Source organism: Balaenoptera physalus (assembly GCF_965194825.1).
Source record: "Balaenoptera physalus genome assembly, chromosome: 8".
Lineage (NCBI taxonomy): Eukaryota > Metazoa > Chordata > Mammalia > Artiodactyla > Balaenopteridae > Balaenoptera > Balaenoptera physalus.
Window position 1 is genome coordinate 56,706,554 of NC_138887.1, and position 17,901 is coordinate 56,724,454.

The 17,901-nt window shown below is 34.8% G+C and overlaps 1 protein-coding gene across 11 annotated transcripts in view; it reads left to right on the forward strand.

The window, feature by feature from the left end:
• ETV1 (ETS variant transcription factor 1) overlaps positions 1-17,901 on the forward strand; it is a 95,265-nt gene that overhangs the window by 61,679 nt on the left and 15,685 nt on the right. For all 11 annotated transcript variants that reach the window (XM_082472747.1, XM_082472748.1, XM_082472749.1 and 8 more), the window contains 2 exons: positions 15,343-15,409; positions 17,001-17,071. In XM_082472747.1, coding sequence (XP_082328873.1) covers positions 15,343-15,409; positions 17,001-17,071 — 138 coding nt within the window. The remainder of the gene's footprint in view (positions 1-15,342; positions 15,410-17,000; positions 17,072-17,901) is intronic.

The following is a 17,901-nucleotide window of genomic DNA, read 5'->3' on the forward strand; positions in this document are numbered from 1 at the left end:
AATAGGAGGAGAGAACATATTTATTTATCGGTTTGTTTGGCTGGTTTATAGTTTACAAATTTAAACATATGGTGTGAGGGACTGTACTTGAGTGCTTGTCCCAGGCCCTGTAATTTGGAGGCGGTCCTAGAATGTACCATAGTGTTTACACTTTAGAACCTTTTATGTTTGTCCATGATTTTACGGGCATAATTAAGAACCTTGCACTACAATGGGCTTTATTATAGATACGATTCATTTTTCTCTCCAAGTTTCTAGTCCTGTTAACTGATGTTATCCTTACTCTCCAAACCAAATTTTAATTTGCTGCACAGTTTTTTGAATTCATCGTGATTTCAAGAAACTTTACATGGAAATCAGTTAAAATAGCCCAAATAATTGGTTCAAAAGGACTTGTAGGGCATAGCATTTTTAGAAATTTCTTGGTGTTTTTTAGAAATGCTTTTATATGTATAATCTCAGAAAGATTATCATTGAAATCATTTTCTTGATTCTGTGGTTTTCCATACATATATATATATATATACATATACACACGTATATATATATATTTTCCTTATATTTATATTGTATATACAATTATATATAACATGATGTTGAAGACGTGTAACTTTTCTTAAGAAGATGCGAGCCAAACAAGAAAAAGATTTAAATAATCCATTGAGGGCAAAAAAAATAGGAACTGGGGCTGTGAGGTTCAATTGCATTATTTGTGGACCATATATAATATGAATTTCAGAGTCAGCCACGGTCTGACCCTCAAAAGCACAGATTCAGTCACTTCTAACCTAAAGAAGGATAGTCCATTCCTTAGCTCAATCTGCTATAATAAAATACCATCAGTGGGAAAGCTGAAGTAACAGACATTTAACTTTCACAGTTCTGCAGGCTGGGAAGTTCAAGATCAAGGTGCCAGAAGATTCATTTCCTGGTGAGGCCTCTCTTCCTGGCTTTGCAGATAGCTACTTACTCACTGTGTCCCCATGCAGCAGAGAGAGGGCTCTGGTCTCTCTTCCTCTTCTGTTATAAGGACACTAATTCCACCATGGGGGCCCTACCCTCATGACCTAGTCTTATTCTAATTACCTCTCAAAGCCCCCGCCCCCCTCCAAATACCATCACTTTTGGCATTAGGGCTTCACAATGAATTATGGGGGACACGATCATTCAGTCTATAACAGTCCAGTATCCTATTTTAAAGGTACATAGGACATCTGTTTTGTAAGTTGCCATAAACCTTGCAAATGACTTGTGGAATATTTGTTTAATTTTTTTGTTTTGTTTTGTTTAATATTTGAGAAGCTGTTAATTTATGTTACTTTCTCCCCTGTAAATTATATTTCAAATTGCTAAAGTTGGACAACACCTTTGAATTCTAATTTCAATATTGCCAATAAGATACACTTCAGTTTCGCTTGGATAGTTAAATAGTAAAGTTGTATCTTCTGGATGGATGTGGTCTAAAGAACTGTAGTTACTGTGTAACCAGGGCAGATGAAAAATTAACCTGTGTATTTCAAAATATGTTTTACTGGCCACCAAATTGCTGCAATTAAGTTGATGCATCTGTATACGTCCTACATTGCCGTCAACAAGTACGATCTCCAGATGTTTTGTTTTGTTGTCATTAGTTCTTTCATCCTTGCTGACAGAATATTAAATAACCTTTTTAGGAAATCTAATGTATTTATCACTGAATCATTAAGTTCTTTGTTCACTTATTGAAGTTGAACAAGTAGCACATTAGAAAGTACTTTATGTGATTTAAAGACAATGCAAAAAACATTTCATAGTCCATTTGCTCAGCATCTGTGATCCAAAGGCTGTCCTTTAAGAAGGCCTCTAGAGCTCGTTCTTGCTTAATTCAATATAACATAAATGTTGTGAAAATAAAAGAAGCTTTGTAAGTGAAAAGGTAGCATGATTATGCTCTAATAAAGCCTGACATTAATTACGATATGGGAAATGGAAGGTCTATTAGTTATAATTATAATTACAGGAATGCAATTTCAACTGCTGAGTATTTAAGCTAAAAAATTGCAAAATATTATGTTAGTAGAGTAGACATTTTTATTCAGGAAAAGGGACCCATCTTGGATCAGAAGACACTGAGGAGATAAAAAAAATTGATATTTAGGGCCAATTTGGTGAACCAGTACAGTGTGATCATGATTATATGATACTAAGTTCTCAACAGTCCGATTGCATCTATTATTGTTGTTTTCCTCCTCTTTCTCTAGCCTAATGGTGCTGCATAAAGCAGGACACAGGTTTTTTGTTGGTTGGTTGTTTTTTCTTGAATCCAACCTGATTCCTCTCTTTTGCCCCATGGCCAAGTGACTACGTAAAAAGCGTTGAATAAGCATTGTGCGCTTCATATGGATGCAGTGCTCCATTTTCATAAAATCGTGGCTATTTTCCCATTTTCATGCTCGCATGTGAGGTTTTGCAGATTCAAAATGCCCAATGAGGTAAATGTTTTAGATACTCACAACAACATATTTTATTAGAGTTGTATGTGTTCGTTGATTCGTCTTTTGTTTTGGTTTTGGTTTTGCATAGCTTTGGGTAGTATTTTTAGGAAGGTGGTGAGCACATGAAACTAAAGTTTGACTCAAGAAAATATCAGCACATAATGTTCACGTGCTTTGATTAGTAGGTATTTTCACTCTCAGAAAATTATCTTAAGGAAGGGGAGACGCAGGATGAATGTTTAGTGGGGGGAGGAATATTACAGAGTAATTGAATGGTAATGTAAGTTATGGCTATCAATAACAAATATTATGCAGCCATTAGAAGTCGGGTTTTTAAAAAATATTTAGTGAAATCAGACTATTGAATAAAAAAAATTATACGTGTAAAGCCCGACTCATGCAAAATAAGACTCAGGACAGAAATAATGTGGTCATATATGCGTGGTGCTATTATAGGCAATATTTATTTTGTCTGTAAAGTGCTTTGTCTTTCAATAGTGCTTACGTACTGCTTTCCTAATCAGACAGAGTACGTATTATATTTTAAAGTATCAACCAATTTAGAGTTGAAGAAAAAAAGTGTCCAAATTAATCACATCAGTCCTATAAGTGAAAAGGATGCTAAGTTAAGGATGACATAGTTGCATTCATTGCAAACCTGACTTTCTATTCGTTTGTTTCCAGGACTGCCTTAGAGAGGGAAGAGAATGAATGTGCTACTTGGTGGGTTTCAGGTTCATCCCTGCACTGTCCTTGCAGTCCCATCATTTAATGCTATTATGTTCCTTTGCATTTTTGGAGTGTCTTAAAAATCTTAACCTAGGAGTTGATTGGAGGGGGTGATACATTAATAAGGTGTTTTTAACACTCAGCGCCTATTCTGTTACTTTAATTAGTTTAAAAGATACCTCCCAGCCCTGTGGTGGAGCAATTTAAGCTAGGAGCTGGGAAGGAAGAGGGGAAAGAGAACTTTAAGAGACAGAATAAGGTTTCTGAAATAAGAAAAAGGGGGAAAGCGTGTGCTTGGAGCTTCGGGAGAGGAGGAAGTAGTTGTAGAGGGTAAGGGAGAAAGCTGACATCATGTTTTCTGAAGAAAAAGTTTCTGTTTTTTAATTGTGTTTTTCAGGGCCATGAGTCCTGGTACTGATGAGGCCTTCTTTCAGTTTGGAGGCATGTCGCATTTATGTGGTAGTAAATGTTAGCATTATTTTCAATTGGGAAATTGACGCAAATAGCTGTTTCATAGAATCATAAATCCTTAAACTCATGAAAGCTCTGGGGTATCACCTAATTCACATTCCTTCTTTATGCCCTATTGTACAGATAAAATGTCCGAGGCTCATTCAAGTTAACTTAACATCAGTTACACAGGTGTTGTGTGAAACAGCCAAAACCAGAACCAAGGTTTTCTTATTCTTAGTTTAGTGCACAGTCCACAGCCTATCTTTCTATATAATTGTCCAAAATAAAGTACAATATATCTAACAATATATTATTTATCCTTTTCTCTAATTTTTAGAATGAGTATTTGCCTATGTTTTTTAAAAGCTCTATGTGACCCAGGGCAAAGAAAGTATTTGCATTAAAATTTAAGGTGTGCTTCTCCTAATGTGGGGGTATTTGTTTCACATTAGACAGTCCCCAGATTTTATTCTAACTGTTAGGTGCTCACTGCTGTAAGATAGGAAAATATAATACTTCAAATGATATTTCAGATTAAAATGCGTTTTATTTCCTTTTTAAAAATACACCATAAACATTATCAAAAATTGAGATTGTCAGAGAAGTAACTTTTCCTAATAGTTCTTCTGGAAAAGGCTGAACAATAATTAGAAGGAAAAGTAGCAAATTGATGGCCTAGCCAGCTCTAAAATTCTTTGATTGATTATATAAACTTGGAGTTTGTCTGAGCCTTCTTTCTTATTGGACTTCACTCTTTGTTAAAACACTTGATAGCTTGATGGCTTAAAATTTAACTGTAAGAGTCATTTTCAAACTTTTGTCAGCTGAATCTGTTTTTCAGCAGAAAGCTTATGAAGGACTGTGGTATCTAAAACAGATTCGGGACTTCCCTGGCGGTCCAGTGGTTGGAACTCCATGCTTCCACTGCAGAGGGCGAGGGTTCGATCCCTGGTTGGGGAACTAAGATCCCACATACTGTGTGGCATGGCCAAAAAATTAGAAAACAAAACAAACAAAAGAACATATAAGGAAAGCTTACATTTGGAAAAATAAGACGGGCTTTTTCTATCTTTCATTTTTAAATCCTAGCAACCCTTCCCAAGTTCTCCATATACTTCATCACCTTAGGACTTGGATGAAGGCCAATAGACAAACCTTCAAATTTAGAGAGTAATTATCTGTACTTAGCATGCAGAAAAATTATATGTAGGCAGAGAAATGATAAAATAAATGCACAATACTTAGCTCATGTTGAATATGTTAAAATTAGGAATACATTTAACTTTCATCTGTGAGAGCTGACAAATATATCTGGTACTCACATAGGTCCAAGCTGGCACTGTAGTCATAAGAGTTAAATAGTTTTGCGTTTCTGAAATGGCGAGAGAAGATTTTTATGTTGTAAATGTTATTCTGTATTTTGCTGTGTTGATGGGTACTCATCTTAAATAGCAGAGAAAATAGCGAAGTAATTCCTAATGCTGCTCTTAGTGAGCATTGCTTGGGATTCCCCTTGCAGAATTTAGAATATGGTTTTAAGGTTAAAGTTATAGGATGAAATCAGTAGATAATAGAGCAAGAAAAACATAATTGTTTTCTGCAGCCACATAGAAATATGAGTAAATAGTGCTTTATGTGTTTGGAGATGATTTGTCAGGGCCTCAATCAACTGGCTCAACTTGCACAAAATTACAAAAAACCAAAAAACAAAAACCAAAAGACACCAAAATTCAGAAGGCAAAATGTACTCAGTAGTTTATTTCTAAACTGTTACTATTATGATTGTTACTACTACTACTGTAGTAATATCTCATCAATTCTGTCATCAGGATATATTATTTTTTAATGATTTCTTATTATTTACTTTTTAAGAGGAGATATATATTTTAGGGAAACTAACCTCATATATATTTTATAATAAATGTTCTTACATGTTTTCTGAACAATTGAGTTATACATAAGTAAACAACCAAAAATATTGTTCAAGAAGTACAAGGAATGCAGTGATGACAAAAGGAAACTGTTGAAAAATGCTCATTAAAGTTGGATGGAACAGAGAGAATAGAAGTAAAGGCTACTGATATTTATTTTGAACTTCCAGGCTTGCTATAAACTAGCTTCTTCATTTCTGAAATGGAAGGCCCCATGATTGATAATTGTAACTTTAATTTTTAAAAATATGAAATAAAAACATTTAGAAATATTAAGCTTTACTTCATCACTTTTACTTACGTATCTTTGAACCACCTTAAAAACTAATTCTTAAAAGAATACTGAAATTTTTTAAAGCCAAAAAAAGAGAATGTTATTTAAGAATTAATAATTGAATGTACGTTGACTCTTCAGTGGTCTTTCTCTGTTCCATGTTTTCTCTGGATGATAGATAATAGGATTCCTTATCATCTCCCCTCCTGGCTGTGTCAAGTATTTTAATTTTAGTTTAATTTTAGTTTAAAGTTAAATATGGTGGTAACTTGATTTATTCTCTGTCATTTTATTAGCCAGATATTAGAAATTGGAAAATAAATATTAAATTATAACACCATAGTAGAAAATCTTGCACACATTTAAAACCGAAGACCATGAATTTTTCATGTTTCTCCTCATTCCTTCTTCTATAGGCATAGCAAAGATCCTATGAGAAATCAGTTAGAGATATATTCAGGGATTGTTGACTGCAACCATTTCCCAATATGGCTTCAGGTCACTGGAAGAGAAAAGTATTTTCTTCCCTCTGGAGTCAGGGACCAAGTTACAGATGGCTGATAAAACCCATTATATGTTTTAACAGTGTTTGGTATTGAACTGACTCTTTACAAATCATTCCTATAATTGCTCAAAAAATAGTTTTCTTCCCTCCTAAAAACTCTAGATATTTTTAAGCATTACCATCTTTAGTAATTTCCAGCACAGCGATGATTATGGTTCCATGAACTTTGGCTTTTTGTACCTGATATTTAACACTCCCAAAGGCAAAGCCTTGGCCCTACTCCATTACTAAGCGTCATTTGCTTATGGCCACATTTTCTCCTAAAAACATGGCAGCTGATTTTTTTCCCTCCTTACTTTGAAACCATTGCTCCAAGAATTTCAAGTGGAGAATCACTTGGGAATTTAAAGGAATGAGCTATTGATCCTTCAGAAAAAATTAACATCTTACCTGTTTCTCTAGCATCCAAATATAATTTTCTTTTTCTCAGTGTGTGATTTGTGGGCTAGTAGATCACTTAATCTCTGATTTTTAGGTGCTTAAATTGTGAAAAGTGACGGTGATGCCTTCCTAATTGATTTTGTTATTATAATAGAGCTCACAATTTGACTTTGCTTTTTATTGCTTAGCAGATCTCATATGAGTTTTCCTCATTCAGTTCTGGGCTAAAATAGCAAATCTCCCCAAACAGTACTTTGGTCCACTATATCGGTTTTTCTAAGAAATACTTCAGTATGCTCTAAATCTACAGTTACAGTAAGTGGCATTGGCTAGTGATTTGATTTGAGAATTGAGACTATGGTCTGGATGTACTCTTTATGCATTAACACAGGTCAAACGGACAGGGACTGTATTTTAAGTCAGTAATGGAAGGCTGAAGGCTGTCTTAAACCAATCATATCAGTTTTACCCATGACTGATTGATCCCTAGGGGCAGAGCCCTGTAAGCATTTCTCTTACATGAATGGACTCTGTAGAGCCTGGAGTTTCATTCATAAAATGGAGACTGAAAGGAAACACACACACACACACACACACACACACACACACACTCACACACACACTCTTACTCTCTGGAATGTCCATTTATACAGAGCTGAAGGGTATAGTGTTCCATCAGCTGCTGCTTTTGCCGGTTGACTGGAAGTAATGATTAATGCTCATTGGTCCTGCCTGCATGTAACCTGACACTATTTATGGCCTTGCAGTGTTCCTAATGTATAGTGAATGAGAAGACAACATTCTCAAATCAGAAACATAAACAGGAACTGGTGGGTCTGAATTCCATTCAAATATGTCATTTCAGCCACGCAGTGTTTGTCTAACTTGGATTTTACAGGCAGGAAAGGGGGAAGGGAGGGATAATCTGCTTGTGAGTTGAACGAGCATGAAAAAAGGGAATTAGAACAGGGAGGGGGGTGTACTTTTTTAGTGTGGGATTTTTAGTTTCTTTTTAAAGAAAACAACCAGGATGCTTAGGCCCAGAACTGCTTATTGTGAGTGGGTGAGATGAGCATACAAGTGTTTTCATATGTGCAACTAAGATTTGCAATTAAATGAGACAGTTTAAGGATGCGCATTTGGATTTCTCCCTCTGTGTGTGTGTTTCATAAATGTGAACAAGAGAGGGAAGATAAATATTTATTTTTTACAAGTATATATCTGAGTATATATGTTTAGGTTTAGAATATTGTTATAGAATATTTTACACTTAAAGGATCTCTATACTTAAGTGACAACTATTTAATAGTTTAGAGAAAAGGGAGACTTTTTATTTCATAAAATATTTTTACCTAACATAGGCATAACTTAATTGAAATCTTTTCAAGGAATTTTTTTCAGATTAAATAGATTATTGTTTTTATCATGTGTGTACATGTGTGTAAATTTTCTATTTAATTGCTTCTAATACACTCTTGAAAATTTTACAAAGATAGCTACTCAAAAACACGTGAAAAACAAAACAAGGCAAAACTGAAAGAATGACACGCGTAAGTCATTATGATTTATTTACTATTCTCTTAAGTTTAGAAAAGTATCTTTGAACATTCCATTCTGCTAACCCTTCTTTTCAGTGTGTGGGCCCTCACAGTTCACTGTTTTCATCCACATGTTTTTGTTATTCTTAGCATTAAAAAATAAAACCACCCACTTGGTATGACACTGGAAACATTATACTGAATCCTGGACCTGTTACCTCTTTACTACTAATGTCATTTTGAGCATGTTTTGTTACCTCTTTTGTCCTCAGTTTCCTCATTCATGGAAAGGGGAAAATAATTCCTATACCTTTTGTGTTTTTGTAAGGATTAAATATGACTATGTTTGTAAAATTGCTAATATAGTGTTAGGGGTCCAGGCAATTAGAATAAGGATTTCTGTTGATATGATTTTATCTTAACTTCTAGAGATTTCCTCAGACTGTTGCTAGTTCTTGAATGAGGTGCCACTATTATTTCTAATATTTATAAATGCACTTTGGTGCTAAAGGATAAGACAAAACAAGAGAGATATTCTTATGTTAAAACAATCATATTGTGCATGGCCAACAAGATAGTGTACAATTATGCTGTTTCTGACGTAGTGAAACAATCATACTGAACTTACTGCTAGTGTTATTCATGTTCAAAGCAAGTAGACTAAATCATCTGAATACTGAGGTGATCCAAGGAGAAATGAGTGAGAGGACAAAGCAATTCGTGATGTATTTGTTTCAAATTGTGTAGGTTCCAGAAAGGGAACAATTCAGTTTTGAAGCTCATCATGAAAAATTCCCCCACTTCAGAATTTTTTTTGTGGCCTGTTTTGGCAACTAATGGCATCTTTTCTCATATATTTTTTTAAACTTCCGTTAATTGTCAGAGTGCAATAATATCTAATAAGTAGTCAAAGTTAAAATTGTGCTTATTTTGTGCAATTGTGTTTCCTATCATTTCAACTTTATTTTCAACTCTAGCTTACGGAAACCTTCACAGGCTTGTAAAACTTGTAAAACTGTGAGCCAGCTAGATCATAATAAGCTAATCCTCTTTGAATGTGGTGGTTATTTGTGTAGGATACTGTCCCCTGCAAAAAAAAAAAAAAGCAAAAAAGCCCAGATGCTTACAAGAGAAGTTTGTGGTTTCTTAGGTAAAATTCTATGCTGTTATTTTAGGTTATGTAGCCTTTAAGTTTTAAAAGCATCTGAATGCAGATAACTGTGTTACTTTTTTTTTTCTTTTTTAAGGTTTTGCAAGCACTATTCTAGGCATACAAAGACTGACATAGTTCTCTTTCTGTCCTCAAAGTCTGTCAACAGTAGATTCAGTACATCTGATCTGTGGCAAAAGAAATATCTCTGCAGATTTTACATTACTTATATTCACAGTTCACTAAAAATCCTAATGACAGAGCTCCCATCTATGTGTGAATGAAGTAATACCAAATGCATCACTCTCTTAAGATTTCAGCCACCTCCAACCTCTCTGCCTTCTTCACATGAGTTTCAGTGACTAAGTTGTTATATTCGCATAGAGCTTTTGTGACTGACAACGGGTAGATCTTATAAAACTTGACTTAAAGCCGTCACACTTGAATTCAGACATATTAATACCGGGCCTTATTTTTTAGAGTTAATTACTTTCAGGTTTGTTCTATAAATAGATTTGGGTGTAAAAATAAATCCTCAGGTTAGCATCCTTTTTAGAACACTTTATAAAAATATATTTTCTTGATTAGCTACACGAAATCTCTTCACGTGGCAAGTGGAAATGCAGAGTACAAGGATGCTACACTAGTATGTATGTGAAGACCTGTGCATTTAAATGCATCTTTATGAAGCTCATTTATTTATGCACTCTGGAAAACCTTTGGATTTTAAACATTAAACTGAGTTTGCCAGGAAATGAGAAGAAACAAAAAACTTAAGTTTAAGAAAGACAAAACTTAGGCAAGATCTGTCATAATGCTCTTCTTTCTTGAATGAGATTGATTCCTTTAGTTCTTGGTACAGCTCAATATTTGTTTAGATGATAAATAAATGTCTTTGAAAACTTGTTTAAACTCCTGTGTTTACATTGAAATACACACACACACACACACAAACACATTTCTCACCAAGTACCTGTTAATTTCAGATGTATGTTGACACACACATTTTGGCCCTGGAGTTTTAATTTCCAGCATCATCATTATACCATAAACAAGTTTAGGTAGACTTGATCTTGTTACATCACCTCCTCAAGGAGTTAGTTAAGTGTGTAATCAATCCATCTCTGCAGTGCACACTCACATGAAAGCAAAATCACATTAAAATACAACATCGAACTTATTTCTATTTTACTGGGATTTCTCATTTACTCTCAGAGATTTGAATGCTTAATTAAGTTATCACACTGATTGTTTCTCCAGGAATTTAACTAGAAGCATCAAATGAAAGCAAGGTGCTTTTTCCCTCTTATTTAGAGTTTACAATCTGAAGTGTTTTCAGCTTTGTACACTATTTGATAACAAACAATTTCAGCAGATTATAGGGATGTCTCATACAACTGTGGCAAATAGTTTCTCTCTGATCCGGCCTGTTACAGCTCCTAGAAACTTTAGGCAGACCATGCCTTGAAGAAAAAACTTCATCCTGTACTATGGGGTAACGCATACGCAAATCAGAAAGGTGCCTAGCAAATTCAAAACTGCACTTTGTGGGCAGGCCTTTGGTAAAGCTTCCCAAATCAGTATTATGTTTCCCAATACAGTTTTAAAATGCAAGTCAAGAAACAGCTTTTTAGTTTCATACTTGCTTATCTTAATTTAAAGGAAATTTTAACTGCGTTACTAAAGGTGAAGACTAATCAAATCAGGTAGTTTAGTGTGTTAGTTTACTTCTTCTTAACTTCCGCCACAGTGACTATGGCTAGCGCATTAAAATGACAACAGTGTTTTGCTGCTTTGAATTTTTGCAGCATATTAGATCAGCTTTCATCACCATGAACTCATCTGTGACAAATTATAGGCAGTTTAGTTTCTGCAAGCTGATTTGGCCCCGTCCTAAGGTCATGCTTAAGAGCTCTTTGATCCATAAGTTTCCAAATAATAAAAAAAATCCTTTACCCTAAATTAAATATACATAATTCAATTTACAGATTGAATTTAAAACTTTTTAGACTAAAGCCATTTAGCATCAAATATCAGGGAGTAATACTGTAAAAAGAAGCTCAAAAGAGGTACCTCCAAATATTTTGAAAATATAATGGAGCTTCTCACTTAAACCTTATAAATCATAAATTTATAATGAATTTAAAATCAATTTATTTGAAATATCATAGGTTAATAGATTTATGAAGAATACTACTGAATAAGTACACGAATAAGCAATGTCAACCATCTCAATAGATACATGATTTAAGAATAGCAAATTAAGTTACAAAAATAATTTTGATATGTAATTATTTCTAGTTTTAAGTACGGTGACTAACACAGTTTAAATACTTGTGAGGTTCACTTAAAAATAGATTCTGTTAATAATAAGTAGCTTATATTGAATCCTTAGTGTTAGCAGAAAGTGGGCAGAATGTTGCCCGTGGCTTACTCCATACGGTCTTCCAAAAACCCTTTGAAGGAAATCACTGTTATTTCCATTTTAAGAGAGTTGAGAGTTAAGAGGTGTTAAATAACTAACAAAATGTTATACTCCCATAAAATATCAGAACTGAGATTCAAAACCAGGCCTCTTAGATGACAAGGTGAATGTTTGTAATCACTGCTGTACTAATGATCCTAAGCTTATAATTATGGATGCATATTAAGACAGTGTAAATATGCTGTCATCTTAACGTTTGTGAATAGGATAAACTGCAGCTTATTATTGTCACTGAATTATGTAAGTTTTATTTCATGGATAAACATAAACGAATACGTATGAAATGCCTCCGTTCCCTGCTACAAAACATTTCCCTTTGAAGTCGCCACTTAGCTAGTTTGGATCTGAGTTGAGCATTTAGCAAAAGTTAAAATGTAATGCCAAACTTCATTGGTTGGATTTTTTATTAGATAAGGTAGAAATGAAAGCAGCAGGCAATTTAATTAGCAGTAATTTTTCTGGGCAAGTCATTACTTTGATGAACTTCAGAGCAATGTTTATGGCTCCTAATTAACCATGTTAGTCATTTGATTGAATAATCACTTTGGAAATGTTTCTACAATTTGATTAGAGTCTGACCCACTCTGATGGTCATAAATTAACTGATATCGCTTTAGGATAACATGACTTTAGTTACTTTAGGGGAATAAACTTCTCCTAGCCATATTTTTTTCAGGCTTCTCTGGACCATATAGAGGACACCGATTTTAAAGATAGACTGGACTTAAACAGTGCTGGCCAAGTGTCTCAATTTCAAGAGCTAGATGTTAATTTTATTTACTCTGGGTGTAATAAATAGTATTAAGAACTGGCATAATCACAAATATATTCTCATGTATGCATTTTTTTCTAAATTGCTGTTCAGTGCTTTTTTGTTTAGAACTTAGACCACAAGTTGAGCCTTTGGAAATGTAATGGAGGTTCCGGCATTAGCCATATTTTATGTTATGAATTTATGATGAATTTTAAATCAGGATACTTTAAATATCATAGAATAATAAGTAGAATTTATGAAGAACATTACAGAGTAAGTACAACAAAAACCAATAAATCAGCTAGTTCAATAGATGAGTATTAGTGAAATTATCCATCGAATCCTATCTTTGATGTCAAATGTCTAGTTTTCCAGGATTATGATTATTTCGTATGATGTTAGGGCACTTTTATAAGCCGACCCTTCAACTTTGAATAGTGGGTTTCTCAGAAACGCTTGCATTTTCTTTCTTCCGCTTTTTCTCCCCCTTTGGGGAGGAAACTACATTTAGTCACACTTAATATATAATAGAGTTTAACCTATACATTTCCTAGCTGCCTCCAGAGCCAGCCAGCTGTTTTTACAGCCACACTCCAGCTGGGCAGCAGTCAGTAAAAGTATTTTGTGGCAGGGTGTCAACATTGGTACAACAAAATGCTTGCCTCTAAGCAGCTGGGGAGCTGATGGCAGAGTCATTAACACTCTCCCTTCCAGGCCCAGCTGCATGAGGGAACTTAAGCCTTGGTAATAAATCAAAATAACATTAAAAATTAACTTGAAGTACCATTGGTTAAAGAGTTGGGATAAAATGCATTGCTAATCATTTGGTAACCCAGAAGATCAACTCCACTGCAACCCTATTGTAAGCACTGATATCAGAAAGCAAGGTTTAACCCTGTAGGGTCAGAATTATATACTACATAATACTTTATATAAAGAAGGCGCAGTGTAATAAAGTTTTTGAAAGTGAGTTTTACACTATTTTCGGCTTGTAAGCTATTGATTGCTACATACTTTTCAATATAACTGCTATTAGGGATCGCCATTAAGCTATTTTTGACTAAAACCACATAAGATAAGCTTTTTTCTATGAAATAATATCTCATATTTTGGTTGATATTTATCACTAGAAAAAATTTTAGAACATCAGGTAGACTTCAAACATGGAACATTCCAGACCAAGAAAGAATGACATCTGGGCTAAATAGTGCTCATTATCTATTACAGCATGAAAGTCTATAGATGGATAGTTAAAGAGAGATAAGGGCCTTTGGATTCCCATTCATTTAAATGTTATTACTTGTTCAGAAGTTAAGTGCTTACTACAAGTGGTGGAAAGGAAGATATATTCTTATATTAAATAGCACACTTGTCATATATATTTTATACATTTATTTTTGTACACGTTGTTTTAAAAACTTAAGTAATACATACAGAAGATAGCATCAACTTAGTCACATGTGTATATATTCCTGTGGAACCTATATATGTTGTATGTAGGGTTGGGCCCAGGTTTTTGGTACCTAAAACTTATAAAATTTGGGGAACCCTCTGAAAGAAAAAGAAAATGAAATGGCATATACAAAATTAGGCATAGGATTTCAGTAGGGCTCTTGCAAGTAGAGGGTCTTGAGGTTGAAACTTCACTGTCTTCACCATGAATAGACCTCTGATTATGGGAGTGAACTTCTATATTCAGAGTTAAATAACTAGGGACGATAATAGACTCAGATAACATCTCACCCAACCCTTTGTTTTATATAAACTTAGACACAAAATGGCTTATCTAAAGTCATGTAGCTTTATTAGTAGTAAATGAAGGACTTGAATTTTAATCTTTTGTCTCTTAATCTATATATCTTTCCTTTTCTCCATATCTAAAGCTACTAAACACATTAGATACACAGCCATCACTATGACTCAAGTTTAACCATTAACCAAGTTTATTTCCTCAGGGATGAGTTAACTTGGTCACACAGGCAAGGCCTCACTCTTAAGGTAACAATGGTGTTTGCTATGAAGTTGTTGGCTTTCTCTTTTATAGCCTCAGTGGTTTTGAATCTGACCTGTGGGCTTAACAAAATGAAAAGCCAGTCATGTTTCTATCTGAAGAAAAAATAGCAGTCACCTTAATAGGCTGGAGTAATTTTAAGAGATATAACAATTTCGTCTTCTCATAATAATTTCTAGCCAGTGTTCATGAAATAAACTATGAATGAGTCTTTTATTGATCTTTGCTTTGGAGGACATTGAGTATACAAAGTTATTCCATACATGTCCTGAAATATTTTTTAACTCATGACACTGTTTGAGGACACAGTCACATTTATGCAGGGTTGCTGGTAGAGCCACCTTTACTTTAGTAAGGTTGGTGTGGGTAAAACTTTGAATTCACCTGCCTGTTCAGGAGAAACAGTATTCACCATGATATGCTTCTCATCCTTACGTTTCTTGTGTGGGCCCTGCCTGAAATGTTAACTATGTGTTGACAAGTTCCCCTCAAGAGACTCGTGTCAGTTTCTGTTACTTTCCTTTCTGCACTCTGTCCACTGATAACAGCACATTTTCAGCTCCAGACATCTTTGACCGATGTTGTTTCCTCTTGCAGAAGTGCCTAGCTGCCACTCCATTTATATGAGGCAAGAAGGCTTCCTGGCTCATCCCAGCAGAACAGAAGTTAAGTTTTCCACTATTGAAATTCTTGTAAATACCTGTCAACAGAATTGGACATCCTAAGGATGCTGTCAGATTATCATTATATTACATGGGAAAAATCACTTATGTCCACTAAACCATTATTTTAAAACTTTTCTTTTTAAAGTAAAAGGAAGATTTTTCACGTCATGATCTCTTATATTTGGTTGTTAGCATGAGTCATGTGCATATAAACAGCTGAAAAGTGGACTTCTCTGTTCTTTTTTGCCAAGAGCTACATCCTTTTGAAAGAGAACGTGCTTTTATAAGATCACCTTACCTTACTGCTTTCTACTGAAATGTATCTTTGATGAATTTTCAGTTTTGCTTTAGAGACCTAAGTCATTGTTTTGAAATAAAGCACCGTTGATTTAAATACATTCACCTTTAAATATCCTAGATTTTACATTTTGGGACAAGTAATTGTTAAGAATGGACTTTCACATAAGAGACTTAGAAAAGGAGTTTCTGTTGTGGATGTATTATGGTAACCGTGGGGGGAAAGTTTTGTTCTAATGGGCATGATACCTGCAAAGTAATGAATGAAAATGATTTTATCTCGGTAGACTCCCCTTTAAAGTATTTCCGGAATTATGTGCATGGTCCTTGATGTCAACACTGTGTATCTTCAGTGAATGACTTACATCCATCCTTCTAGGTTGAGTCCAATATTGGTTGTTTTGTTTAAATAACATTAATAGAAGTAAATCCCCATGTTTAAAGGATAGTATTATGGGATGGTAAATCCAGAAAATAGGAGACCAAAAATTTTGCACAAATGCAATGTAATTATTTTTGCTATTTTTAGTATTATGTACCTACCACAGAGACCAATACTTTCGAGAAAAAGAACTGTGACTAAACTATGGGAAATTTTTTCCTGGTGATGAAAGATAACAGCAATTAAATGAAGGTCCCACAGTCAAGGATATTTGGGGGAGAAAATGATTGTGAAAAACTGTCAATTTATTTTGCATTTTTCCTATGGACTTAGTTATGTTACAGCAAAAAAGGAAAGTTTTTTTTTTACTGCCTTGGCTATTGAAGATGAAAACTTGAGAAGGTTAACCTGGCTAAATATTTCTCCAAAGAAGTAAGGGGGTAAACTGTACCTGTTTCAGTTCATCAGGGTCATAATGCAAGGTACATGGCAGTAATTCACTCTGATTCCCTCTCATCTGGTTGAATAACAAAATTTGGAAGAAAATGGAAAAGGAAATGATTCATTATACATCCCAGGTTTGCCAGTGTTTACGTAAGCTCTATGATTCTGTTAGTAATAATATAAATTGCTAACTCTCATGTATTACCATGTGCTAGGCAGTGTTCTAAAGTTGCATATATTAAATCATTTAATCCTCACAACAACCCTATAAGGTAGATGCTTTATTATCATTCCCATTTTATAGATGAGGAGACTGAGGCACAGAGGTTAAGTAATGTGTCCAAGGTCACGGAGTGGAAAAGTAGAAGAGTCCTTTTCTACCTCCATTTTTGCATTAATGGTTATATTTTGATTTATTTGTGAGTGTTATTTCTGTCATGAATAAACGTATTTCATTTACCCCCCACAGGCTGCATGTTTGAAAAGGGCCCCAGGCAGTTTTATGATGACACCTGTGTTGTCCCAGAGAAATTCGATGGTAGGTTTTTCATTGTGTATCAAGTTTTGATTTCTGTAAGAGGGCGTGGAGAGATCACCTTCGCCTCTCCTGAAAGCAGTCAACATCGCTACTTAACGATTTTTATGCCCATCACTTACGATGCACTCAAGTCTCGCTAAACTTTGCCTCTTATAAATTCCCTTTCCTTTGCCCATTAAGAAGCTTTTTTCTTTTGTCCTATGAGAGATCCCATTTTTAGAGTTAGACAGAGTATCATTCTTGCTGAGCTTTATGTAGAATGAGGGCCCTTTCCATTGCCCGGCTGAGAACATGCAGCTTGTTGCTCGAGATTTATTGAAAGCTGATCCTGTAATTAACAAAGCAGAGGAGAAGGCATGCTACTGTGGATGCATGGATGACTAATGCAGGCTCTTGCCTTTTATTGTTCATGAAAAGATGCATTATGGAACACAGGAACAATACAGCTGCCCATTTAGTTAGTGACTGTGAGTCGTCCTTTTTTGTTTTTTCCCTGGGAAGATGTTCATTACTAATGTGACATTACTTTGCTTCAGATGGAGTTAGGAAAGCATCACCCTTTTAATATCACTTGCTGTGGCAATGAAAATGAAAATATCACCCCCCCCCCCAACACGTTAGAAAGGGGTGTCAAGTTAGAATCTTCTTTTCTTAACAAACGTGGCAGCAGTCAGCATCTACACAGAGGCTTGGGTAAAAAGTGAACAGTTGATTGACTTAGTGGTTCTTCAGAGTGGTCTCCATATTTCCTGCTTTGATTGTTTAACAGGAAACGAGCAGGGGCCCTCTGATTAGCTGATTGCACAAACTTTGGGGATCATGGCTGTAAT